The sequence below is a fragment of the Electrophorus electricus genome, chromosome 23, assembly GCF_041902795.1.
Source record: "Electrophorus electricus isolate QZ-2024a chromosome 23, ASM4190279v1, whole genome shotgun sequence".
Lineage (NCBI taxonomy): Eukaryota > Metazoa > Chordata > Actinopteri > Gymnotiformes > Gymnotidae > Electrophorus > Electrophorus electricus.
In genome coordinates this window covers 4,241,258-4,268,394 of record NC_137519.1, presented here as the reverse complement: position 1 = coordinate 4,268,394, position 27,137 = coordinate 4,241,258, and the positions used below count along the sequence as shown (strand labels likewise).

Sequence of the window (27,137 nt, the reverse complement as noted above, 5' to 3'; positions counted from 1 at the left end):
GTATGGGGCAAGTATGGATAAGTCAAGTAGAATTCAACTTCTGCTGGGCTTTTTCATAATTTACTAACATACATCACAAAATTACAGTTTCTGCCTTTTATCAACACAAAGCACTGTATAATGTCAAAGTATAAAAAATGAATATGAAAATGTGAGAAACCCACACAAAACAAAATCACAAAAAACAGAAAACAATTGATTACATAAGCATTCAGCTCTTCCTCTTCTGCAGATAACACAATTCCTGGACTGAAGTCCACATGTGTGCAGTTGAGGTGTTATGTGTTATTTCAGTGGTAATACTCCTGTGTCTGGGAGATCATTTAAACACACCAGGTGCTTCTCCTGGTCAAACTGTAACATGCAGAAATTTCAAACAAGGCTCTTGATGAACATCAGTCAGGGCAAGGATATTAGAAAAAAAATAAAGCGACAAAAGCACAGAAAAGCTATAAGTCATTAAATGACAGCGATAAATTAAGGAACAACTTTAAGCCATTCCCAGATTTGGCCGGCATCTAGAATGTACTAACCAGGCAAGCTGTAGCCATCAACAGGCCTAAACATATTTATAGATCAGAACAACCAAGCCAAAAAAGATTCTAGAATCCTGAATCATGAGCCTGAACCTCATGTGATCTCACACTTAAAATCCTAAACTTGCTTACTAGATTCACTGCCCACACATTTTTGGAAATTGTTCCTGTGAACGAACCTTTATTAAATTTAATAAACTCCTCCCTAAACATTGGTAACGTACCTAAATCAATCAAATTTGCAGTAATCTTACCAAAAACATCTAACCTCGACCCATGTCAGCTGTCAAACTACAGGCTAATTTCAAACCTTCCATTTATTTCCAAGAACTTAGCTGAATCAGAACAACATACATGATGCGTTTTGGTCAGGGTTTAGGCCTCATCATAGTACAGAGACAGCACTGATTAAAGTAGTTAATGACCCGTTGTTGACTTCTGACCAGGGTTATGTCTCTTTGCTTATATTGCTTGAACTGATTGCAGCATTTAACACCAAAAAAAAAAACATTTTACTCATGTGATGTGTAGGACCCGTATACATTGAATCTCCTTTGGTGTGCTGTGTCCCTTTAAGGTTATCGCCTCTGCACGATTGGGAATCTCATGAGAAATATTTAACTCACATTTGTTCTCGTTTGAAAAAGAACGGTGTATGTTCCATGGTTGGTTTGCGATACCCCCAATCCCTGGATTCTAACCTTTCCAGTGGCTTGACGCTGTAGATGTTTTGCGGCGCTAGGGATTTGTCCAGTGCTTGGTTTTAACGTAAGTGTATGTTCGAGTTTGTTTATAACCATTGGCTTGCGCTGCATTTTAATACTCGTATGTGAGTGTGAGAGTAATTATGTCTTTAACTTTATAAAGGACATTACTTTGGGGATCCAGGAGGTTTCGGTCATGAAGTGCGAGTCGCAATTGGTGGTAAGCACATCCAAATGGCAGAGTTATAAAACTGGTATTGGTTCTGAAGCACTCTGCTGATGTATGTGCTTGCTTGTTTAGCTTCAGGTGATTGAAGACCGGCAGACTGTATCAGAGTAGATAACATACGTGAACGGATAGGAAATGCTATGGGTTTAAGGGGAATCATATCCTGTTGTAATGTTAATTGTGGTATTTTACAGGATTGAGGTGTTCGTCAGAGCAAGCCACTGTTTTTTTCCTCTCTCCAGTTTTTTGTTTGTTTGTTTGTTTTGCTTCTTCTTTTGTGTTTTCCTTCCCGTGAGGATGGAATGACATTTTATTTTTTAACTACTTTTAACTTGTATTTATCAGTATCACTGTTCACGTTTGTTAAGCGTTGTCAGCAGTACTCGACTGTGTGGTTAAGTCGGAGGGAACAGAGGATTAGTGCTGGAATATTGGCTGTGTTCTTGTTTTGATTTTGATGTGTGCCCTATTTATGTGTAGGGTTTTATTTGTATTTTGTTTTATTTTGGGTTAAACATCGGGAATGTGTGTTATGATGTGTGGGATGTTGTGTTTTCTTTTGTATATGCACTGATTCCTATTATCTTGGCCAGTGTAGTCACTGTGTTGTATTGTACCTTGAGTATTAGTAATCCCAGTACCCCTTAACCATGCTATTCCCGCTGAATTTTGAATATCGCCAGTGATTACTGAAAACATTATTTGTAGATGTGATTGCATTTTAATTGGTTATTAAATCATGTTTTAACTACTGTAACAGTGCCAGTCCTGCCCACTAGCCTTTCCCTGCCCGGACACAGATCACCTTCACCTGAATATTGATTGATTTCACCTGTCTCTCATTTCAGCTTCTTTTATAGCCTCCACGCTCCCATAGATTACTCATGAAGTATTGTACTGCCATGTATACCGAGCATACCTTATTTCTGTTGTTTCTCCTGGATATCGACCTCTGTCTTTTCCCCAGACTACGCCTTCTTAGCCCTTTGAATGACCTCGGATTCTGCCTATTGGTTTGGACTTCAGACTGTGACCTCAACCCTTCTCTTCGCCGTGATCCCTCCCGTTGACGACTATCTTTCCAGTTCACCTATCCACTCCTTCCTACCTGTTGTCAAAATAAACTCTTGCATTTGGATCCACACTTACCTGTGTCCTGATGATTCATTACAACTACATTAATGTGAATCAATAAACAATCTGTGCATCAGTTTCTGCAGTCCACATTACTAGCAGTAAACCTCTGTGGGTAGAAACCCTGTATACGGTGCACTAGTCAATGCAATAGGTTTCCCTCTTCCTTTAAATGAGGGTGGCATAGTCAACTTGAGTTTGGCGTATACTGAATAAAAGTCTTGTTTGGCTGCTACAAGAGAGAGAGACAATACCCCCTACACTAGATAGACTCGAAAATGTTGTTGGGATTAATGAAATCACCCTTTCCTGGTTTAAATGTTATTTAGCCGATTGCTATCACTGTCAACATAAATGGAGACTTTTCAGTATACACCAAGGTTAGCTATGGTGTCCCACAAGGATCTGTTCTAGGGCCTGTGCTTTTTTTTCTTTATATATTGTACCTCTAGGTGACATATGTAAACACTGCTAGGTTCCACTGCTATGCTGATGATACTCAGTTATATTTTTCAGCCAAACCTGAGGACATATATCAGCTTAGTATTACTGAGGAATGCATGAAGGACACAACAGACTCCCAATCACATCTTCAACAGTTAAAGACCTTGGAGTCATTTATTGATCCCAGCCTCTTGTTCGAAGCTTTCTCCACCTCAGGGACATTTGAAAAGATTAGGAACAGACTCTATTCACATGATGCAGACAAACTGGTTCATGCATCTATCACTTCACGATTGGTGTTACGACCCCAGGTGGGTCGTTTTGTTTATATGTCCTGTGTCTTGTCACTCACTGTCTCCATCCGTGCACCGTGCCAGGTGCTGACGGTCCTCTGTGACTGTGCTGCCCTTTGTCCAATTGGTTGTCCCACCTCACACCCACCCGAGTGAAAAGACGGAGGTATGAAATTGCCTCTTATTTTCGTGTACTTTGTTGACTTGTGACTTTGTGAATGTATGTATTTGTGGTTGAGTATGCGAGACTTTGTGTTTGGTTCTGTTATGTCTGTGTAATTCTTGATGGCGTGTATTTCGTTGTATAACCCGTGTTTTTGTCTATACCTCTGGTATTCTGACCTTGGCTTTGTCACAACGTTCATAATCATTATGCCCTGTAAGGAAATTGGTTGCTGATGTAAATAATTGTGTACATACTGTGTTATACTTGCTTAACTATTCTGCTGTCATGTTTGTTGTAGTTTGGGAAGTTCAGAGATAAAACTGTTTATTTTGAGCTTTCTTTTTGTCTTCTGTTTTGGTTTAGGAGGTTAGGGCAGGTGACTGTTGTTTGTTTATATCTGTTATTTCTCTGTTAGGTAAGTTATCTGCTCTGTTTTTGTTCTATTTTGGCACTGTCATCTCTTGAAGCAAACCGCTCTATGGAATAAATATCTTCTTTCTCTTTGTTGTATCCTGTTTCTTGTCTCTCCTTTCTCTGATATGGAGCCTAAATCAGGTTGTAACAATGGGACTCGTGTAGTGCCCTACTATCTGTATTTCTGCTACACCACTAAATGCAACAGCCAGAGTTTATACTAGACCTAGAAAATGTTATCACATTACTCCCATCTTAGCTACATTACATTGTAAATTCTGCATTTAGTATAAAATCTTTCTGAGGGCTCCCTGTAACATCAGCAATCTGCTGCTCTCAGTCAATAGATATGAGCGACAAAAAAGAGGTGAAGTGACAGCATCATAACTTCCTAGTATACCATAACGCTCAATGCCCATGAATCCCCAAATATACACCTTTTACCTAAGATGGGAAGTAGTTAATAAAATGCCTGACTATACAGATAGGTTTTCAGCCTAACTTTAAATATTGAGACAGTGTCTGGGCCTTGAACATTTACAGGAAGGGTATTGCATAGTATAGGAGCTTTATAGGAAAATAATCTCCTCCTAAACGTCAGTAAGACAAAGGAGCTGATCGTGGATTGCAGCAAGAAGCAGGAGCGGCACTACCAACCTGTGAGGATCAGTGGAACCACGGTGGAGAGAGCAGATAGTTTCAGGTACCTTGGAGTTCACATCTCGCAGGACCTGTCCTGGTCCCACCATACCAACTCCCTGGCAAAGAAGGCTCGTCAGCGTCTTTACCACCTCAGACGCCTAAGAGACTTCAGACTGCCCTCCAAAGTACTGCGGAACTTCTACAACTGCACTATCGAGAGCATCCTCACGGGGAACATCACAGTCTGGTTTGGGAATAGCACCAAGCAGGACAGACAAGCACTCCAAAGGGTAGTGCGTTCAGCAGAGCGCATCACTCACACGGAACTTCCTGACCTGCAGACCATCTACTACAAGCGGTGCCAGACCAAGGCCAGGAAAATTGTGAAGGACCCCACCCATCCCAACAATAGACTCTTCTCTCTGTTGAGGTCAGGGAGGCGCTTCCGCTCCCTGAAGACCAAGACAGAGAGGCTGAAGAGGAGCTTCTTCCCACAGGCCATTCGGGCCCTGAATCACGGAAACTGAATAAACTGTGGGGACCACCACCACCATGTAACATGACTGTATATCTGTACATCTGTATATATAGATTTATACTCAATTACCTTGTTACACAACAACTGTAGATATGTTATTATACAAAATGGATCTGTACATTCTGTAGATTGTGTACATATATACCCAACCATATTACACCTGCACTGTACATTCTGTAGATTGTGTACATATATACCCAACCATATACATTGTACATTGTGTATATAATCATAATATACATATATTGTACATACATTGTTAATTTACTTTGTACATACATAGAATATATATATTTATCTGCATATATATATTTTTCTCTATGCACCCCTGTTTCTCTTCCTCAGTTTGGACAGAGCACTCTCCACCATTTCACTGCGAGTTATACTGTGTATGACTACGTATGTGACGAATAAACCGAACTTGAACTTGAAAACCATCTGCCCCCAGCGCTAGATTTTCTTAGTCTTGGTACTAGTAAAGAGCCTGCACCTTTTTTTTATCTAAGCAGACATGGTCGGTCATAATGCACTAGGAGCTTGCAAAGGTACCATGGCCATTCAGTGCTTTATATGTCATTAGGGGTAATTTATAATCAATATGAAATTTTACTGGGAGCCAGTGTAATGTACCTAAGATAGCAGTAATATGATCAAAATTTCTAGTTCTAGTAAGCACTCTGGCTGCTGCGTTTTGAACTAGTTGGAGATTCTTTAGTCACTTATTGGTACAGCCATATAGTAAAGCATTAGAGTAGTCCTATCTTGAAGTGATACATGCATGGACTAGCATGACCCTATCATGTAAAGATAGTATGTTCCTAATCTTTGCAATGTTCCTGAGGTGAAAAAAAGGCTGACCTAGCAATATGATTTACATGAGCTTTGATCCATAATTACACCAAGATCTTTAACTGTTAAAGAAGAAGTGATCGGGAGACCATCAAGGCTTATTATGTAAGTAGAGAGTGAAGTCCTAGCTGTCTGTCTGACGCCCACATAACTTCAACTCAGCAGATCACTTGGCTACATGTGAGGAATGGTTTTTACTTTGTTTTCAGTGAGAGTGAAACAACCCAATGTGGTAAATCTTATAACTGATTAGTTTGGTTGCCATGGGTGTTTCCATGTTTGGCCTGGATTTACTCATTTAGTCAAACAGATCAATGCTTTGGTGTGGATTTTTTACAGAAACGTAACGCATTCCCTCTAAGAAACCAGAATGATCCTGCCTGAAGCTTTGTTTGTACTTAAATATGTGTATGAGGCTCCTGTTCCATTATCAAAAAAATGTAATTACATTAAGGTTAAAGATGTATAGAGCTTGTGGTATAAGTGAATTTCACTTATAATCAGGTGTGTGTGTGTGTGTGTGTGTGTGTGTGTGTGTGTGTGTGCGTGCGTGCGTGCGTGCGTGCGTGCGTGCGTGTGTGTGTGTGTGTGTGTGTGTGTGTGTGTGTGTGTGTGTGTGTGTGTGTGTGTGCGTGCGTGCGTGCGTGTGTGTGTGTGTGTGTGTGTGTGTGTGTGTGTGTTTGTTTGTTTCCCAGAAGGGTCTATGGCAGCACAATGTTGTATTTCAGAAATTGTATATTTTGAAGATCAGAAACGTCTTGCAAAAACTGAATTCAAATAACCAAATACTGCGAAACCAGAAAGTGGTGTTATTGGTACCCTTCTTCCCGGGATGTTCGGTGTTATCATTTGTCGTGCAGATAATCAAAAACTTTTCAAAGTGCAAGTAGTTATTCGCACCACGCCCAATACGGGTAAACGTTTGCTGTACATGTGCTGGACATGTGCTGGACATACCTGTATGCATGTGTCCGAGATATGCATCACAGTAAATAACTTAATGGAACCCCGCCCTGTTATAAGTATATAGAGAGCCCCCTTGATAACGAACAACTGTTGTCCTCGACAGTCAGGTATCGTTAAGGCTGAAATAACCGGGTAAACGATGAGCAGCGCGGCTTACAACTTTTCCGCATCCCGTCTGAACTCCTCAGTCTCCCTCTCAGGGGGGTACTCAACGCGCACATCTAGCGTTCGCTCATCAAGCGTCTATGGAGGTTCCGACGGAAGTGTCGTGCGTGTGTCTCAAGCAGGGCGTTTGAAGCAAGGATTTCAACTGAATGAAACATTTGACAATGGCTTCAACGTGTCTCTGAACGAAAAGGCCACCATGCAAAATCTCAACGAACGGCTGGCCAGTTACCTGAACAAGGTGCACGAACTGGACAAAGCTAATGCCAAACTAGAGCGCCAGATCCGGGAGTGGTCCGACAAGAAGACCGTGGGCAAACGAGACTACAGCCCTTATTTCGCTACCCTCGCCGAACTGCGCCAAAAGGTAAGAAACCCAGCATAATGTAGCGTGTGGCAGTAATTTAAAATTGTCAAGCTCACGTTTTATTATTAATTTGTTTGTTTGTTTGCAAATCCATAATTCTAAAATAACTGACAATCCATGCCCTCTGGTACTGTTATTACACAACCGCGCTATTTAGGTTCACCGTTCTGTTTGCACGCTCCTAGAAACACATTTACTGCAGAATACTTCCATTTATCGTCTTGGGTTCAACATACTTGTAAATTTAGCTGTTGATATTCTCGCTCAGAATATGGTGAAAATTAGATTATTTACATATACAATGATTATTTACATGTCTTAGGCGAACCCTTTCTTTAAACCTTTCACTGTTTCGATGTCACAACTTTTGGAAAATCTAAACTTCTCTTCTTCAGATCAAGAAGGCCAGCCTTGAAAACGCTCGCATCATCCTTAACATCGACAACGCTAAACTCGCTGCAGAAGACTTCAGAATCAAGTCAGTATTATTCAGAACATTATTCATTTAAATATGATATGTATAAGTAATGTCTAAAGTTATTATGGTAATCGACAGATTATTCAGTTAAATCATTTACTAATCATTAATTAGGATTTATACATATATATATATATATATATATATATATATATATATATATATATATATATATATATATATATATATATATATATATATGTGTGTGTGTGTGTGTGTGTGTGTGTGTGTGTGTGTGTGTGTGTGTGTGTGTGTGTTGTGTGTGTGTGTGTGTGTGTGTGTGTATGTGTCGCTCTCTCTCTCTCTCTCTCTCTCTCTCTCTCTCTCTCTCTCTCTCTCTCTGTGTGTGTGTGTGTATGTGCAAGTAGTAACCGGGTAAAACTTTTTATGACCAGGTACGAGAACGAGCTGACGATCCGCCAGTCCGTTGAGTCTGACGTCGCCGGTCTGCGGCGGGTCCTGGACGATCTGACGATTTTGCGGTCGGACCTGGAAATACGCATCGAAGGTCTCAAGGAGGAGCTTGTGTACCTGAAAAAGAACCACGAGGAGGTACGAGCATCACCCATCACCCATCACCACCCACCATTACCCATCACACGTCTTTGGTAAATTATAAGTAAAAGTTTCCAACGCTTCATCAATTATTTAATTGGCTGCTACCATTTAATACACGTTTCCAATACGGTGTATAAGCAAAGCGCCAGTAGATGGCGCTGTTTGTACCCAGGCTCGAGGATTCAAGGGAGGCAAAAGAGTGTTTACACAATTTTTTGTTTACACACAAGGGAGGCAAAGAGTGTTTGAATATTTTAAAACACTCCTCTTAAGACAGGTCCACTCTCCCTGACCTACAGAATACTTTGTTATTAACTGGGATGTTAACTTTTACTAGTGCTTTACTATGTTATTATTCAAACAGAATCAAATCACTCCTTTAACAATACTGAGATCAAAATATTCCACATGGGAGAGTAATGTTAGAACTAAAGAAGGACTAACCATATCCTGAGAGAGTTGTACATGGAGCCTGTTCTTCATGTCTCTGCTCTGTAGGAGATGGCAACCCTGAGGAACAACATGACCAGCAGCTCAGTGAATGTGGACGTGGACGCCCCACCCCAACAGGACCTCAGCCGCATGCTGGAGGAGATCCGCACCCAGTACGAGGGAATCGTCGAGAAGAACCGCGGAGAGATGGAGTCCTGGTACAAAGCCAAGGTGAAGACGAGTGCCACTTGATCCTTTGTAGGCATCCTTTTCAGGCTGTTCGTCTGATCTGTGACATCTTCCTTTCTCTCTGATAGTTTGACAAAGTAAATCAGCAGGTGAAGGAGAGCACGCAGGTGATACAGACATCTCACATTGAGATCAGCGAACTTAGGAGAACACTGCAGGCTCTGGAGATTGAGCTGCAGTCTCAGCTCAGCCTGGTACAAACACACACACACACACGCTCTCTCTCTCTCTCTCTCTCTCTCCTTACAAGTCACTGTTTTACTGTAATTCACTATGTTTTACTGACCCCTTTAAACCCCACATCAATCAAATTGACTTTTTGGGTGGCGTCGTAATCATAACTCCTCCCACTTATCATCTCCCCTCCTATTGGACAGAAAGCAGCTCTGGAGGGAACGCTGCATGACGCAGAGTCACGTTACAGCCTTAAGCTCAGCCAGCTGCAGGGCATGATCAACAACCTGCAGATCGAGATTACCCAGATTCGCACTGACATCGAAAGGCAGGACAGTGAGTACAGGATGCTCCTGGACATCAAGACCAGGCTGGAGATGGAGATCGCAGAATACAGGAGACTGCTAGAGGGAGAAGAGTCCGGGTAAGTCTGCATTTATACTGTCATCATTAAAGGAATTATCAGAATTAGTTTTGAAAATATGTGTACATTTACTGCAGTATTCCCTGATGCAGTTTATAAATAATAATAGTTACAAGTGGTTACAAGTAAAACTAGTTTGATCAAGCCAATTTAGATACAACTTTTACTGATTGTATTCATAGAGAGATATGTACTGCTAATAACACATATGGTACACTCTAGCAAATAGAAATTTCCACAAATCTGCAAAACAAAGGTCTTATATTTTATTATATGGAATTATATAATGTTTTCATTTTATAAATGCAAATTTATTTAATTATTTGACTTAAATTCACTTACATTTAGCAACCACATGGTTCCCATAAGGGAGCACTATTAGCTCTCGAGGAGTGTTTTGTGTGCATCATTGAAAAGGAGGCACTTGGTGATGTTTCACAAGACTGATGCCCTCTGTTCTTGTGAATTGTCATTTCTCTTCCTTCAGTTCTTATGGGAAAACCACAGTGACCAAGGTTGTTGAATCCAAGGTTGTAGATACCAAATTTGTTTCCAAGGTCGATGAAACCAAGATCACTCCACCCCCACCTCCTAAACGTAAGTTATTTGATATTATTAAGAATACAGTAATAATTAAAGGACACTTTATTATCGTCTTTTTTTCATCAGTGGTCTTGAGTAATTGGATAAGTGGTTCCACAAACAATAAAGGAGAATGAAAGACTGAACAGGCAGCAGTGCTTGACAAGGCACAATCATTTTGTGAATGTTGGTGTTCCATGCTGAGCTCCTCATGATTGTCCCCCTCCCCACCCCTTCAGATGAACCCGTGATAACTAAACGCGTACGCACCGTGATCGAAGAGATGGTTGATGGCAAGGTGGTCTCACGCACAGAGGACGTGGACATGGAGGTCCTGAAGAAATAAACCAGAGCACCCCCCTCCCACATTACCACTGTGATCACCATGTCACCAAAAACCAACCAACCATGGCATTTGTCTTTAAGTGTCTGATGGAGGGACACGTGAAGAAACTTTGATGTGGTTTTGTAACCTGAATATATATGCAACATTGAAGCATATTTTTACAAAGCATCAAAATAAAGAATCAAATTCACAGATCCTCACTGTCTGCCTTTCATTTCAGGTTATGAGTTCACACTGACACTGTGCACATACCATGGGCTGAAATGTCATTTTGTTATTCATGAGCCACAGTCCGGATCAGGACTCCTGCCACTATGAACCCACACCATCTCCACTCAGATCAGTGCAGCAGGTGATTGTGGAGCAAGTATGGATATTCTTCACTAGAACAGAAGTCAAGTAGAATTCAACTTCTGCTGGGCTTTTTCATAATTTATTAAGATACAACACAACATTACAGTGTTCTGCCATTTATGAACAGAAATGTCTAAAAGTGTTAAAAAATAAATAAATGAAATGAAATGTGAAAATGTACAAAATCCACAATAAAAAAAATCACAAATAAAAAACAGAAAACAATTGATTACATAAGCATTCAGCTCTTTCTCTTCTCCAGATAACATAATTCCTGGACTGAAGTCCACATGTGTGCAGTTGAGGTGTTCAGGTAATAAAAAGAGTGTTTACAGGGGAAAGAGGGCTAAAATTGCATTAGCTATATTAATAGCATATAACATAAGGGAGTATAGAGATTCTGTGTCCTTTCAGAATGATTTGCGTGCAGGGCAGAGGTGTCTGCAAAGGATCCTGGGTAGGCTTTGGTGGACCTCAGGGTAAGAAATATGACCTCTCCACCAGGCTCAGGATTGTATGGAAAAACAATCTTCTTTAGGACAAGGTCAAGAGACGTTTTCTCTTGGAATGTGGTGGTAACGGGCTCCAACTGGTGTGGGTATTGGATATAAGTTTGCATATATTGACTAATGTATGGTTTGGATATAATGGTGGCGAATGCAAACACTAATATATAAAAGAAGGTGGGGTGAATACATAATTAATTGTGACAAATATATAGAAATGTGTGACTGTTAGACATTCTCCATAGGGTGCCTCAATAATGCTTGTTAATGTTAACCTGCAATAAATGACGTGACCAGCTATTCTCTTCTACTAATTCTGAAGTCTGCATTTTTATTTTAGATTTGAATGTTTAACTTTAAAACTAGATGACTGGGGATTTAGAAACGACAGTGTTATGTATTATTTTAGTAGTAATACACCTGTATCTGGGAGAGCAGTTAAATATATCAATTACTTCCCAGTCACACCCCAACATGGAGCAATTTGAGACAAGGCTTTTGATGAAAATGTGTCAGGGCAAGGATATTAGAAATAATTAAACAAATAAAAGCACAGATAAGTCTATCTTTAAGATATAGATAAAACATGGAACAGCTTTAAACCATTCTCAGAACTGGCCAGCATCCAGTAAGATATAAAGAGGCCTATGCATATCTAAAGGAGTTACAGTCTTCTAGTCCTTTCACAGAATCTGTATGAGACATCAATTTCTGGCTTGTACATAAGTATGGGAATAATCCTTTTTTTAAAAAAAAAGAAAAAGAAAAAAAAAAGAAAACAAACACTCAGATCTTGGCTGGACTTTTGTTAGAAGGCATATGAGAAAAAAAAGGATTCTACAAGGTAATCAAACTAAAAACTGAAGTCTAAAACTAAATGCATTAAACTTACATGACAAATTGCACAGAGATCACAATTCCAGTGCAGAGACATGGTGGTGGAAGCGTCTTCATTTTAGGAGACGTATCATCATCAGGGATCAGACAACTTATAAATGCAGGAGGTTAAATGGATGGAGCAGATACAGAAAGGGTGGAGGAAAATACTACAGTCTGCATTAGCGCGGGGACTTGAAAAAGCATTTGTCTTTGAACAAGCCCAAAACATACAGCAAAGTGCCTCCTCAGGGCCGACACGGAGTCCACACAGGCACCTGAAGCAGGCTGGGTCTATGATTCTAACCTATATTTATCCTGACTCTAGACCTGCATTGGGCCAGACTGCACCAGGCTCTGACTGTGATGTCATAAGAGACATAAGGCAGGGGTACCCTCTGTCTCAAAGACTGGCGAGAACAAGGCACGTCACTTTATGTCATAAGACAATGACATAAAGTGATGTGCCTTGTTCAAACTTGTTGTGACTTGTGATGTAGCATTACATAACCTATTATTATTAGTCTATTGATGACTACTATTATTATTTATAATTATAACTATTATTGATAAGGGAGAAAAGCAAGTGTAATGTGAAAAAGCCATTATTTAGAAGAAAATGTTTTGTCAATGCCTGCGCGATAATGGTATGTAAAGATTTCTATTCGTATGTGTAAATAGGTTTTTATTATGAAATACCGTGTATATTAAGGAACTATTATAAGTTTATTAGGAAATGTGCATGCTACCACATGTAGCTGACATGCATTTTTTTTTTACCTTTGTACACATCTTTTGCAAATATTTTATGGTTTATGATTTTAATGTTTGTTAAACCCACTTTCCGGAATACTACCTGCTTTCGGGACAAACAACTACAACAAAAGACTAACTTTTCAGCAGAACGTAATCGAGCAGGAGTCTTTTATTATGACAGGGTGGTATTACCAATACTCCAGTCCAGTGACGTGAACGTTTGACTTGGGCAAGGTGGGCTGTTGATTAACAAAAACAAGGTTAGCTGACTTGCTAACTAGGAAAGAACATTTGTTTTCTATTATAATATAATCTAACTTTACACAGACACACATATAATATTGGACATAATTACAGTGCGCAGCTAAGGTGAATTTACTTAAAATTGCTATCTTTTCTAAGGTAAAATATGAAAGTGGTCGAACCAAGCTAACCTAGCTAGCTTAACAAGCCCAGCGCGGAGAGGCTGAACCAGGTAGTCATGTTCATTTGGTTTGTTTTTATTGTACTCCACTTTCGGATATAATGTAGTACGTGGTACCAGTTATGGTACTTTTGAAGGAAAAAAAACGTTAAGATAAGGCTAGCTATATTTCGAGCTACTGCTTTGAGTAAAACTAAACAAAATATAGCTAGCTACGTGACCTGCTAGTGTTCCCCAAAACACGGTTTCGGTTAGCAAACAAAAGCTTTGATTGCTCATGTCAACGTGTAAAATATTTTTGTAACGTTTATAGCGTTAACTGTTCTCTGCTGGTCTCTCTCCCAGGGGTGGATGTTGGATGCGTGGATGACAGGTTGCATTTATAGCTTGTTACGGGAACTGCATTAGATGAAGTTTAAGACTCAAGATTATGTTTTGAATTTGGAAACGCTAAAGAGTCGAATTGAAGCTATGGTGGCTTCTTCTTGTTTATTTAATCGCGGTTAAGTCGTTGTGATATTTTCCAGCGGCTAGGGGTCCGAGTCAAAACCAGTACAGAGCGAGTCTCGGCAAAACATTTCGAGGCCAACAAATTAATAAAGTGTGTATTCGAGATCTGTTCTTGGTGTCAAGTTAACGGCTGCTCTTCCACACGCAACGTCTAAAGTGCTTTACGTTTCCACAGGGTAGGATTACAGGGGGCCACGGCTGCCAGCATGGCGAGTGTAAGTATCCCATTTACCTCACGTTCATTACAGTGTACATACATTCTGATGTAGGCACTACTGTCAGGCGTGCTTATAGTAACGGTCTGCTTCTATGCTGTGGTCCACAGGCGCTCTGCAGGAGGGCCAGGCAGTTGTCTGTGGGCCAGGCCGTAGCCCAGAGGATTGTATCAGCATTCAGACTTTCCTCCACGGCTGGATCTTCTGGATCGGATGAGCCTTATGTAGCGGTTTCATCTCACGATTCAGGTAACCGCTGTAGGCTGTATCATGCCTGTCTTGTCTGTGTGATGCTCCTGTTATTACGGTAAAAGGCTATTGTGGGCTATAAATGATACGAGATACGAGTTAATTGCAACAGACTAATGATAGAGGTGTGTCTTGTGAATTGTGAATCAGGTAACCTTCCTGAGCTTATGTGTGTTTGTCTGTCTGTCTAGTAGATTCTAGAACTGTGTGGCCTGATGAGACCATGGGCCCTTTTGGTCCTCAGGACAAGCGTTTCCAGTTGCCGGGCAACGTGGGGTTTGATTGTCACCTGGGTGGCACAGGCGACCAGTGGGTGTCGCTGGCACACCGGGTAGTTCCTGACATTCTCTCTACCCCTTCCAGCAGCGAAAGACATGAGTTTGTGCTCACGCAGTTCGTTAGTGAATACCAGGTGAGCAGCTGTCATAAATCCCAGGGCAGGCTTTGGCTTGCTTTTCTGGACACATTGAAGCATAGTTTAGGATTAAGTTGTCCTTCCAGCAAGAATTTCCCACTGATAGGCTTTTGTAGAGAGATTTTTTTATGTCTAGAAAAGTGATCCTCTAATGTTCTGAAGTCTAAATCGAGACATGGTTGAAAAAATATTTAACATTGAGCTTTTGATAAAGAATTGTGTGATCGGTTGCACTGTTTCTGGCAATTCAATATAAAAAATTCCTTTTTAATCTGTTATATAGGTTTGTAAATCTGTAACAGTAGGAATATTTCCACAGAATCGAAATGGATTAAAGGTATATTTGCTGTCTAGTTATTTAATAATAATTGACAGATTAATGGTAGTTGTTTCATTTTATAAATTGCATATAGTGGCTAACTATCTATATTATCAGGATAAACAAAGTCCATAGATCCTCTCTCGCTGTTGCTCACAGTGAGGGCATATACATGCACTCAGTAATCCAGTCACTAGCAGATTTCTCCATTTATTCTGTTATTCACATAGTCATGTAAACAGCATACTCTGATTTTAGATCAGAATTACCAAATCTGACAAGTTGACAAAATGCTACTGGAAAACTATGAGCAACATTGAACAACAGCCATGAAATTGCAACACCAAAACACTTCTGCAGCGATAATGAATCTAAGTGCGTATTTTCAGAAATGAAAACTGAACATTCATCATCTCCTAGATAGTTAGAAATACGGAACAATATAAGTTTGCCACATGCTACTGCTTCTGTGAGTTTACTGGGAGGCTGCGAGGCAGAGTTCAGATTACTGTAGCCTACTCATGTAATCTTCGAGTTTTCCCATTACCTGTTTACTAAAGTGCATATCAACACCTTAGTCAGATTACTGACAAATTCTGCTTTCATGCTGTTCTCAGACTAATGAATGCATGTGAATACACTGATTTACTTCAAATAATTTTATGCTACAGCTAATATTAATTTTCATATTTCAGAAAATTAGTGGAATTTCCACATTACACATATTTAGAAGGCTGTTTGACCGGGGAGGAAAAAAAAACAACAAACAACATTGTATACTCATTTGACCTTTAAATCTTGTGGCAGGTCATCCAAAGTCACTGCTGTGACACCATATAGATATCACCATTTGATCTGTGTTCTTTTCAGAGTAAAGAAGTGTCCGTATGGACCCAGAGCGTCTGTAAAGCAGAGACATATTTTGCCCAATGTGATGTAGAGTGCTCAATGCATTCCTGCCCAGAGCTACTAAAGCAAGGTGAGCTTTTCTTCTGCACATATATTAAACTGATGCAGTGAGCTCCTAGTTCACCAGCTCTCCATCTGGCAAGAACAAGAAAGTGCCACAGGGCTGGTAAATACACTATGTCCCGTTTCCTGTTATGGAGTGGGCGAGAATGCCGGTGCTCATTTGGACAGTCCCGTTTGCCTTTGCATGTAATCAACTGTATGATGACGTGGTCACCTTTATTTGTTTATTTATTTATTTTACAGAGTTAGAGTCGTTTTTCCCAGCACTTCCTACCAATGCCATTACTGTTGTCACAGTAACCCAGAAAAAAACAGCAACACACACAGAACAACTGGACAGAGAACAGCTGCTAGATAAAGTAAGCATGGTGATATTTCAGACTTGAATGGTTATGGCAACACACACACACACCAAAGGGGGCTTATTGTTATTGTTGTTGTTATTATTATAATGCATTATTAGCAGGGTAAGGGCCTGAACACAGGCCTCAGTTTTTGCATTGGGATGGTGAGCTGAACACCACATGTCTCCCCTGCAGTTTGTTAGTGGTGCTAAGGAGATGTGCTTTATGCTGTGGAGGGGCGGTTACTGGGCCGACTTCATAGACCCATCATCCGGCAAAGCTGTAAGCACTCATGGGTGGTATTCTGCTCTCTTTCTGGCAGTTACAGCTCCTTTTAATCATAACAAAGGCATTTCAAACTATTGTGATCATTAAAGTACTATTTAACTTCTTATTTTAATAAGGATATTTAATTGTTAGTTTGTCTAAAGTTATGCTTGTATAGTGTTTTTCATCTTAAGGGACAACATGAGTTAGCGCTTACAGCTAAATCTGGTAGTATAGAGCATCATTACTGACAAATAATAAACGTATAAGTAATATCTTAAATTTGACATAAATCAGGTCTATACCAAGGCTAATCCTTAACTGTTCAGTCTTATATGCCATTTTATCTCTTATTTCATCCCCCATTAGTTTTTTGGCGCACCGTTACATGAGTCTATTCTGCAGCCAGAGCATTCTCACCCATCTGGGTTCCACATTGAGGACCTAGCTTCCTGTAGAGTCATCCGTCATGTGCTGAAGGACACGCCCGTTTTCGTGGGGACGCTGCTCACCAATGCCCCTTCCACCAGCATCGTTATGGAGAGGCTCACAGGACAGTCTGCTGACCCCGAGGAGGTAGACTGAGACGGCATGGGTCATATACAAGCGCATGCCACCACTAAAGTAATTTATTACTTGAGTCAGAAGGGGGGTTGGGTTTGAATAAAAATTGGCCGTTACTCATGTGACAGTGTGAGGACTGTAATAAATTATTTAAGATATGGACACTGGTAATTATGAAAATAGGGGTTTGTTATCATTGTGGACCATAAAGTGTTCATTTTTTTTCCTTCATTGGGCACTACAAGTAACATTAGGTAATGTACCCCTTTAGCCAGACTGGTGTGAACAGGGACCGTTAATCCACACCACTGTTAAAAGAAACGAAAGTCAGCATTTAATTTATGAAAGCTTACAAACAGGTTAATGGTAAAATAAATCAAACCAAATAAGTCCACACAAAAAGGTTCCCATTAAAATGTCTATTAAAATGTCATTCTGCCAGCGATTTCAGAGACTTCACTACCGGTACAATGTCATCAAGGCTCTCAGCATCTGAAAAGAGAAGAAAAACATCTTTGAAGTACATTGTTATTTAAAAAAAAGGGGGGGGGGGGGGTTTCACCTCCAGCGGAAACAAAGCAGTGCAGGCTCTGCCCTACCCAGTGTCTGCAGCAGCTCCACGACCAATGTGTGGAAGGCAGGAAAGAATTCTTCATGTTCCTTCAGCTTCACAATAATGCTGGACAGAGAACTAGGTGCATTAATTCACAACTCGTCACACACACAGAAAGCTGCGTACCAAAAAAATATGTATGGGACAAGTTAACCTAAACACTGGCACAATGCCCTCAAAATATTTCTTAATTCTGCTATACAAAAATATCTCAAAACATTCAGTCAAAAAAACCTTGTACTTAGATAGTCATGACAGTGTATATTACAGTAGTAATGACTAGTCAGTTTGTGTACCTGTCAATGTCACTGGTTCCCAGCAGGTCGTGCAAGTGCTGGCCAGAAAAAGCCTCAGCAGAAGATACAATTCTGGCCACTGCATTGACAACCTCACTAGGGGGTGCTCTCTCATCTAACAAGTTTGACACAAAGGAAAGAATCCTGACACTCAGATTACAACGCAGATGTGAATCACATGTAGCTATACAACTTGCCAAAGGTGTAAACCAGTTAAGGATCCAGTTACACACTATCAGTGTGAGATGATGACACATCCGGTGTCTTGTTTCTAGTTTTGCACCAATTATACAATACAGAATCCCTGATGAAAAACCCTTCTCAGTCTAACATTAGGGTTAACGTATATCGGGTCGGTCTCACAAGCTGTACTGCTAGGGTGTGGTACCCACCCATATCCAGAACATCCTTGAGGTTCCTCATGGCATTGGTCATCTCCCCGAGTCTGGTATAGACCTCGTTCATGCGAGGGTACACGCCACTCAGGCTGGGGGCATCAAACAGCTTCTGAAAGTGAGACACCATGGCCTCCAGTGTGTGTCTGGTTGGACTACGTAGGACCTGCACGAACACAGCAAAATGAAGGAGCCGTCCAGTGAGCTAGACCCTTCACGCTAACACCCTGCTAACTGAACTCCAGTAGGATTTAACATTTAACAAATTTGGCAGACACTCTTATCCAGAAAACATACAATTTTCAATCATGTTACAGAGGTAGGCAAGTGTAGTGTTAGGAGTCTTGCCCAAGGACTCTTATTGGTACAGCACAGAGCACTTGACCGGACAGGGATCGAACCCCACAGTGGAGGCAGTGTTGTTACCCACTGCACTAAACCAACCTTTATTCACGTTTATCTGTGGCAGAATCTGAAAGAAGCATTACTTTATTAGCATAGCTGAGAAGTGTGCAAAGTTCTTATAACCACATCTTAAGTAACAGATCTGTTTGTAATAAAACTAATTTTGACATTTTTTTCCTTTCAAAAGAGTTTTAACTATTCAGATTAAAAGGTTTTAAAATTTGCAACCTTCAATTTGAGTTTGATCCAACATCATCCTGGGGTTTATAAACCTTCAGAAAATGCAAAGCTATTTTGAAGGAAATGTATTTTTTGAGTTTGTACTGAGTACACAATGTGTTTTATTGTAAACATGCGGGGCCTGGGCTTTGGGAATCGCATGTTTAGAAACACTCGGGGTGAAGTGTGAAGAACGAACCCCGTCACCAGGCAACGTCTCTTCCAGCAGTGTCTCCACTAGCAGCATCAGGTCTTCCACCTTCACGCTCTCACACTGGCTGCTCACTGTGTCCTCTGGCTGCCATGGCAACAGCCTTTTCACCAGTCTGCCCAGAGAACGGTGAAGATCCTGAAAAAGAATGTGTGTGTTTGTGTGTGTGTTTGTGTGTGTGTGTGTGTGTAGGTACAGGGATCAACAAAAGGAGGGCTATCAAAAGCTGTCACAGAAACAATGGAAAAATTCAAAGGCTTTTTTCCCTGAATAAACATAAGTCCAGGTAGGCAAAATGCTTTGGCTAAGATCCAGACATCAGACAGCTTCAGACATAACTTCATCAGACCAGCACAGCCCACATTTAGCCTGGGCCTGACAGAGCAGAGTGCTTACCAGATCTGTGTGCAGACAAATATTAAATCTTCCTATTTATAACATACGAGAAAAAAAAAATCATAATTGACCGCTTCTTTAAACAAGTCATTAAAGTTGTAGCCAAGGTGATGAAATCACAGAATTGTGTGTTTTGATGGAGAAAGCTAACTGGAAGACAGATGAGTTGTTGACTCCAGAATTCCAGCGTTGGGAGAATCCACTCTAGCTCCCATTGCTGGCTGTGGTCTCTGAGGCCTTGTCCAACCACAGGCTGCCTGAGCAACCCTAGAGGGGCCCTTAGATTGGTCAAGATGGCAGTGATGTCACTAATGATCTGCCAACGAAAGCATGACATGGTTTCTGTAACTAGCATTTTGCTACAATTCCCCAACCTTCACGACAAGGTTCGGCAAATTTTCTGAACGCTAAAATGTCAGAAATGGCATTTTTAATATTTACATTTAAAGCATATTGTGATGCTTTTATCCAAAGCAACTTACAATTATGACTGAGTACAGCTTGAGTAATTGAGGGTTAAGGGTCTTGCCCAACAGTGGTAACTTGGCAGTGGTGGGGCTTGAACCAGCAACCGTCCAATTACAAGTCAAATACCTTAACCACTGCACCTACGTGTATTTGTTTGTGTATATTTAATATGTGCTTGCCTACAGAAATTCATATCCTGGGATGGCTAAACTGGATAATAAAAGCACTGAAGCAGAGTGCGGTTACCTTCTCGAGTGCAAGGGTAGCATCTGCCTCTTTGCAGCGAGCTTTAACAGCAGACACGACATGATTAACATCACACACCTTCAGCTCCAAGCAGATCTCCTAAAATGAAATGAAAAAAACATCAAACTACAGCACTTGCATTTTCATTGAAAATACAGCGCTGCCAAACATCATCGTTGAGGACCCTCATCATATCTTATTGACCGTTCAGCTCAAAGGCACAATTCACTTCACCTCAATTAGTGAGGCCTTAATTAGCTGAACCAGAAAGCAACAGACTGTGCAGTACTGTGCCTCACTGGGGCCTGAATTCCACATCTATGAGCTACAATCTTTGTGAAGAACATCCTGACCATCACCAATAAATACCACCCAGATGGCGCTCGAGTTCTTCTGTAAAGACTTTTAGTTGTTTGTGTCTGTGGAGGTGGCTGAGACCGTTACGTCCCTAGAACAAGACAGCACTGGAACAAGGCGGTCTTGTCCGCACGTACCTTGAGGTATGTCTGACAGTCAGTGATGTGCTGCTGCTCTGTGCTCGATACCACAGACTCCTCTGCCGTCGGTGTCTGGCCTGGCCTGAGGAAGGGAACAGATCTGTCTAATGGAGGCCTCTCAAGGACAAAACCGTTGTGGCTACTTAAAGTTCAAATAAGCATGTTGTTACACAGTTACACAATCACTGTTAACACAGATTTATCAAACTCACTGTCTGATTTAGAAACAACACAGTCAATCAGTTTAAGTTGATAAGTAGGAATTGGACACCAGGAGGATGTGTGTGTACAGTGAACCTGACTGTTGTAGTCTATTTGCAGTAAAATCCAGTAATGGCTTAGAATCACGTGCCTGACACAGCTCTGCTGGATGAGCCGGTCCATTTGTCTCAGCTGCCGTTTGCAGGACTTCAGTTCCTTAAGAGTGGGCCTACAAAACACACACGCTTAGCAAGGTGGTGCTTTAGAAGTGACATTGCAGAACCAGCATAAACACCCATAAACATGAAATGTTTATTTCATTAACCCACAAAACACACCCACCCAACCAGCAGGGCCAGTTGTGCTATCTTGGGTTCTCAGACACAAACTAATGATCTCCTAACGATAGGGAGCAACCTTTGAGAGTTGTATCACTCAGGAGACCTTCACTGTTCAGTACACATCTTACATTTGTCTTATACAACAACTTGGTCCAGTCTATCTGAAAGCATCCCACAGTTCTGTATAATGTGTGAAGTGTATTGGCTCCTCCCAAATTGCTGATGTTCTCTTGCAATAGAAGAAAAAAAAAAGTAATACCTTGTAATAAACTGGATGAATGGATGGGAAACATTAAATGACTGAATAAATGAGCACCTAGACTCCAGGTCTTGTTTGAGGCGCTGGATTTCAGCCTTCAGATCTTCCCGCTGAGCCTTGGTCTTTCTCAGCTGCTCCTGGTAGGACTGGGAGGGAGGGCAGAAAAGAAAGCAACAGCACGACTTGCACCGACACAGCAGCGGGACCTCCCAGTAGTCCCGCACACTCCAGATGGGCCACACGGAAGCGTTACAGCCAGGTGGACAGTTATTACCGAACAGAAAAGAGCCAGAGAGAAAGACTCAAAGAGAGAAGGAGAACCTTGAGCAGGGCCTTATAGCTGGAGGAGGCCAGGGAAGAGGTGGAGGTGTCAGTGTTGGTCTCTTGGGTGGTCGTCTGGACATCTGAGGAGTCATTCTCACATGACCTCTTCCTCTGACAGCTCCTTCAGGTGAAGGCGGTGAGGGTTAACGAGACACGTAAATGCTACAGTGGCTAACACTGAATGATGTTGCCATTAGCAACTTCATTAACTGATCATTTTATAGTATTTTTTTAAATTCCTAAAATTAACACCGCCATTTTTCCGACTACCACTTCTCTCTTTATTTAAGGATAAATAAGTTTCTCTACGTGAAACTGATGCGTTCAAATTTAAGGGCAGTATTCCAAACATCCAGATGTGGCAGCTCAAAAAACATTTTTTTTGTACATGTGAGTGGAAAAATGTTAATTTATACTTGCGAGTTCAGAGTTTTGCAAGTCCTAATAATATTCAGAATTTGATCCTTTTCCTCTTACTGAGAGGTTACAAGCTATTGTCTGTATTCAGAATTATTTTTACTTTCTTTTGTTTTTTCTATGTTGGTACTTTAAATTTACTATTTCCATCGATTTAGTGGTGTTTTGATTATTTATTAATGTGTTATTGTTAATAAATAACAGTAACATTTGTGGTAACATTTACCTTAATAAGAATAGTTTGTATACTACTGTGAGGTGACATATCGTTAAAATGTAAAATCTGAGCTCATGTACTCACTTAAGTTTGTTCTGCAACTGCTGCATTTGGGATTCATAAATATCAATGACATCCAGGATTCTTCAGGGAAAACAAGCAGAATGTCAGAGGAGTCTCAAGCTATACCTCCTAACAGAGGACAGTTCATTCCACCCAGTGGACTATACTCCACTTCAGCAGTTATGTTAACCAATTTGTTTTTAAGAGAATCTCTCTAGGTGTTTCACATTTGAAAGTGGGTGCAAACATTCATGGTTAAAGTATTCAATTTGGGGACCACCAGCAGTGGAAGTGAGAAACCCATTACAACGCATCAAAGTATTATCAAACACAGTGGGAGGGGAGAGGGTGTAGCTGTATTAGTGCGAGTGCAGGCTCACAGCTGGTCGGAGGGGGAGTGGGGCCCGGGGGGCCGGCCCTGGAGCCGCTGGAAGGCGCGAGTCTGGCGGGAGATGCGCTTCTCCTCCTGGGTCACGGCGTGGTGGAGCTTCTTCTGCACCTGAGACAGCTGCTCCTTCTGCTCACTCAGCTGCTGCTGCAGGCTCTGGCAGCGCTTCTACACACACAGGCACATATACAGATTCCTACGACACACATTCATGTTTTACTATCTTTGTGAAGTTCTTTAGCATGTTTTACTGTCACTACGTAACACTATTCCTACACAATAAACTTAACCAGTGACCTCCAAGAACAATTACACCGATATTTCCACCATTCCAGAGACTCTAGAGAGAGTTGCTTGGCAGAGATTGGAACCAGGGACCTGATACGTTTAAAGCCTCTAAGAGCTTCACAGAACGATATTGCGCAAAATGGTTTCAAATACGTTGCCCGTTCCCACGGCAACTGTTTCTGGGCTACCTCCGTGTCTGCCTTGTCCTGCTTTTGCTGCTCGAGCTGGCTATGCTGCTGGGCTGCTTTGCTGATGAACGAGTCCTCCAAGCTCTGAACCTTGACCTTGACCTCGGCTAGTGTGCGCTCCAGTTCCACCGCTCTCTGACAATGCCGTGTCGCCCGCACCTGCTGCTGTTCCACTTCCTCCCTGGGACAGGAAGTCAGCAGTGACATCGGTAACCAATCAGACACAATAACATCAGTGGCTCATTGGTGTTAGCGGGTAATCGCTTAAAATGACAACACAGGCTTGAGGTTAGGAACTGACCAAGATTCACCATCAGTGTGTTTGGAAGTTAATTACTCCAGCTTCTGAGAGATCTTCACAATTGTGTAGGTGTGTTTAGAACAAGTTTGCTATTTTAACCAAAAACCCAATTTTAGGTAGAAGCCCAAAGCCTTACAGAGCAGTAAAATAGCTCAATGTCATCTGCACGGTAGGATAACACTACATTTTCATATCAACACTTGATATCAACATCTGACACTGCAGTACAACTAGTGAACATCCAAAACTGAAATTATTCAGTGAAATTAATAATTTAATCAACAATAATCTTAATGCTTAAATAACACTGTTAAAATAATCTTATTGTTAATGATAAAAACATAAGCCAATGCTGCAGATTTTTCTAGGTGTGAATTGTTAAACTGTCATCCTGGCACAGTCAAGATTTAGTAAGAAAAGGTTTGGAGTTGTTGATCAGAATCCCCCCACCCCAGTCGCGCACCATTTCACTCATCTCAGCCTACAGAATATCAGATGGCAACAGGTGAACAGCGCCACAAACCGTTACGGGGGTCTACATTATTAACTACGTGGAATACAGAATTAAATTGGCCCTCTGCTCTCTTCAGGAAATTATCACAAGTGTTATTATGACTGTAATTTCCAGTCAATGTACTTGATATTCAACCCCCCACCAAAAGACATATGACCTGACGTGGGAATTTACCACCCAGACATACTCACCAGTAAATATCTATTTCATGGTATTAACTGTAACTTAAACTAGAGCTGCAAAATATTCATAGAACATATTGTGATTATAATGCTCCATATCATTATTGTGATTCGCCTTGCAATTATTAAAAGCCCACTAATGCATGCTTGGTGTGACAGTTTAACGCCACACAGCAATATATTAATTTAAAAAAAAGAATTTGCACAAATTTGCCCAAGCAAATATGAGTGAACAAACATTACACAGCACCAACTCAAACGGGTTTCTTTTTTTGCGGAGCGGATAACGGTGCGGTGCTTACTTCAGTCGGCCGTTGGACTGGAGGAGCTCCTGGATGAGCGCCTGCCTCCTCTCCGAGTCCGCCAGCATGCTGCTGAGCGTGGCGCGCAGCTCAGCCGAGGTCTCCTTCTCCAAAAGCACCAGGTCTGAGCCAGTCACCGACAACCACCAATAGAGCAGAACAATCACAAGGTAATAACGACACTATTTTTTTTTTATTCCTCTTCATTTGTACATTGTACGCAACCACGGTCCAGTTTGCACTTAACTTTTGCAAATGCTCAAATGTAATGCGGCATCTTGGCACTGAGAACGACTAGCGTCACGCATCAGATGCCGTCATCTTGCCGCGAGCGACAACTACACGGTTACCGATTCACCGACACATGTCATTACGTGGTAGCTACAGCCACGCGCTCAGGCGCGAGACGTTCTCCCTCTTGTACTCCACCTGCCAGGTTCTTGTTCTCGGTCGGATCCGCGAAGCGAACGGCGCCGAATCCGTGACGCCGCAGCAGCCGGTTCACGGCGCCCCACTCCGTCTGCTCCCGCTGCGGGTCAAACCGACACGCCACGGTAACTACGTGCACAGCGCTGCGCGGGCTGCAACGCGCGACTAGCTGCATCCAGCGGCAGGCACGCACAGCTACCTGAAACTGGCTGCAGGTCCACAGAAACACATACGTCTTGTCCCTGGACTGAAAAGATCCCCTCTCCATCTTTTATCACGACTTTTATATATATATACATATACACACACACACACACACACACAGACAGACACACGGAAAAGCACAGAAGGGTGACAGGGTCTCGTCTGCTGGATGCACACAGTGCAGCGGAGTGTCTTCCTCAGTGGACGAGGCTGGACTGAGGATGGTTTCAGTCTGAGCACGCAGAGAGGGTTGGGGACGATCAGATTACTAGCTAGGACTGGCAGGGTTATAGCTCCTCGACAACTACTTACGTTCTCCATTGTGTCCTCTTGTCTTTGACGAGTTCTGGTAATTAGAGTTATATGCAGATTTTACTCAAATATGCGTAAGGTTAACATGACGTAGCTAGCCTAGTTTTATTTACGGCTTAATAAGTTAGATGGGGTGCGTTATGTTATAAACAAACTTATCTTAGTTAGGGTTAGTTAGCAAACGTTGTGATTACATTTGAAGAAACGTATCTTACGCGATTTGAAAAGCAACAGATTATATATCAATGACTAAGCATTTTTCGGTTCAATTTCTCGTTATTTTTTAACGTACGGTTTCGGAAATGTAGCTAAACAAAGGTTAGCCTGTTTTGTGGTTTCAAATAACTGCGGGAAGTGACGCCGCCGTTCACTTCCTGAATGTGGACCAATAGCAGGACAGCGTTTGAAACGCTATTAACCTTAATCTTGTTTTGACTGTTTATGTGCATTGAATTGTCAGTTTATTGTGTATTCTGTTCCATAGCTGCTTTGATAGTCTACCTAGTCACATTTTAGATATTCCAAAGTTAGTTAACTGATGGTACCTGTTCTCTATATAATTGCGCCTTTTCCCCAGTGGCCTCTTTAAAGCTGCAATCGGTAAAATGAAACTAAGCTTGAAACCTCGAACGAATACCAGGCCCCTCCCCCCCAAAGACCCGCCTCTAACCCCCCACGAAGCTGCTGTGCGTGTTGTGAAATGTCTAAATTGCTGGCCAACAAACAAGCAGAAATAATTCTTTTAGACATGAAAAGTAATTACAGTAATATCTATTCCGTAAAATAAGTAACTCACACTTATTGCAGTGAACCTATTAGAATATTTAGCTGTGAGAGCACAGAGACACATACATATCAAGAGAAATGCCAAACTGATATGGCTGTTCACAAAGATATTTTCAGCACCATCCAAATGCAACAATGCTAATGAGTATCCATAGCATCAGAAACAAGCTAACATTAGCCTGACTGCAACAACAACAGTACAATGTGAAATTCA

The 27,137-nt window shown here is 41.4% G+C and overlaps 3 protein-coding genes across 14 annotated transcripts; 2 read left to right on the top strand and 1 right to left on the bottom strand.

The window, feature by feature from the left end:
* The first annotated feature begins 7,054 nt into the window (after nt 1-7,054).
* On the top strand, nt 7,055-10,884 carry LOC113588511 (keratin, type I cytoskeletal 42-like). Its single transcript, XM_081706076.1, has 7 exons — nt 7,055-7,447; nt 7,843-7,925; nt 8,321-8,477; nt 8,982-9,156; nt 9,243-9,358; nt 9,542-9,758; nt 10,572-10,884. The coding sequence occupies exons 1-7, from the start codon at nt 7,055-7,057 to the stop codon at nt 10,688-10,690; spliced, it is 1,260 nt and encodes a 419-aa protein (XP_081562202.1). The 3' UTR covers nt 10,691-10,884.
* A 2,490-nt stretch (nt 10,885-13,374) lies between these two features.
* Nucleotides 13,375-17,583, top strand: mmadhca (metabolism of cobalamin associated Da). Of its 8 annotated transcripts, none has more exons than XM_027027711.3 (9): nt 13,382-13,442; nt 13,585-13,657; nt 14,292-14,331; nt 14,442-14,580; nt 14,772-14,992; nt 16,185-16,293; nt 16,530-16,645; nt 16,826-16,912; nt 17,267-17,583. In XM_027027711.3, the coding sequence occupies exons 3-9, from the start codon at nt 14,323-14,325 to the stop codon at nt 17,480-17,482; spliced, it is 897 nt and encodes a 298-aa protein (XP_026883512.3). In that variant the 5' UTR covers nt 13,382-13,442; nt 13,585-13,657; nt 14,292-14,322; the 3' UTR covers nt 17,483-17,583. The 8 variants fall into 8 exon arrangements, with proteins under 8 accessions (XP_026883516.3, XP_026883512.3, XP_081562399.1 ...); XM_081706273.1 differs by having other exon boundaries at nt 13,395-13,442; nt 14,297-14,331; XM_027027715.3 differs by lacking the exon at nt 13,585-13,657 and having other exon boundaries at nt 13,375-13,442.
* cep70 (centrosomal protein 70) lies at nt 15,512-26,722 on the bottom strand. 5 transcript variants are annotated; one of them, XM_035520899.2, is made up of 18 exons: nt 26,683-26,722; nt 26,138-26,171; nt 25,622-25,721; nt 25,193-25,316; nt 23,894-24,074; nt 23,410-23,585; nt 23,051-23,110; nt 22,330-22,453; nt 22,066-22,154; nt 21,560-21,637; nt 21,205-21,289; nt 20,711-20,809; nt 20,148-20,312; nt 19,589-19,738; nt 18,763-18,931; nt 18,371-18,485; nt 18,061-18,140; nt 15,512-17,953 (listed from the first exon to the last, which is right to left on the bottom strand). In XM_035520899.2, the coding sequence occupies exons 2-18, from the start codon at nt 26,144-26,146 to the stop codon at nt 17,892-17,894; spliced, it is 1,866 nt and encodes a 621-aa protein (XP_035376792.2). In that variant the 5' UTR covers nt 26,147-26,171; nt 26,683-26,722; the 3' UTR covers nt 15,512-17,891. The 5 variants fall into 5 exon arrangements, with proteins under 5 accessions (XP_035376792.2, XP_026883510.3, XP_026883511.3 ...); XM_027027709.3 differs by lacking the exon at nt 26,683-26,722 and adding an exon at nt 26,353-26,500; XM_027027710.3 differs by lacking the exon at nt 26,683-26,722 and adding an exon at nt 26,430-26,490.
* Nucleotides 26,723-27,137: the final 415 nt, after the last annotated feature.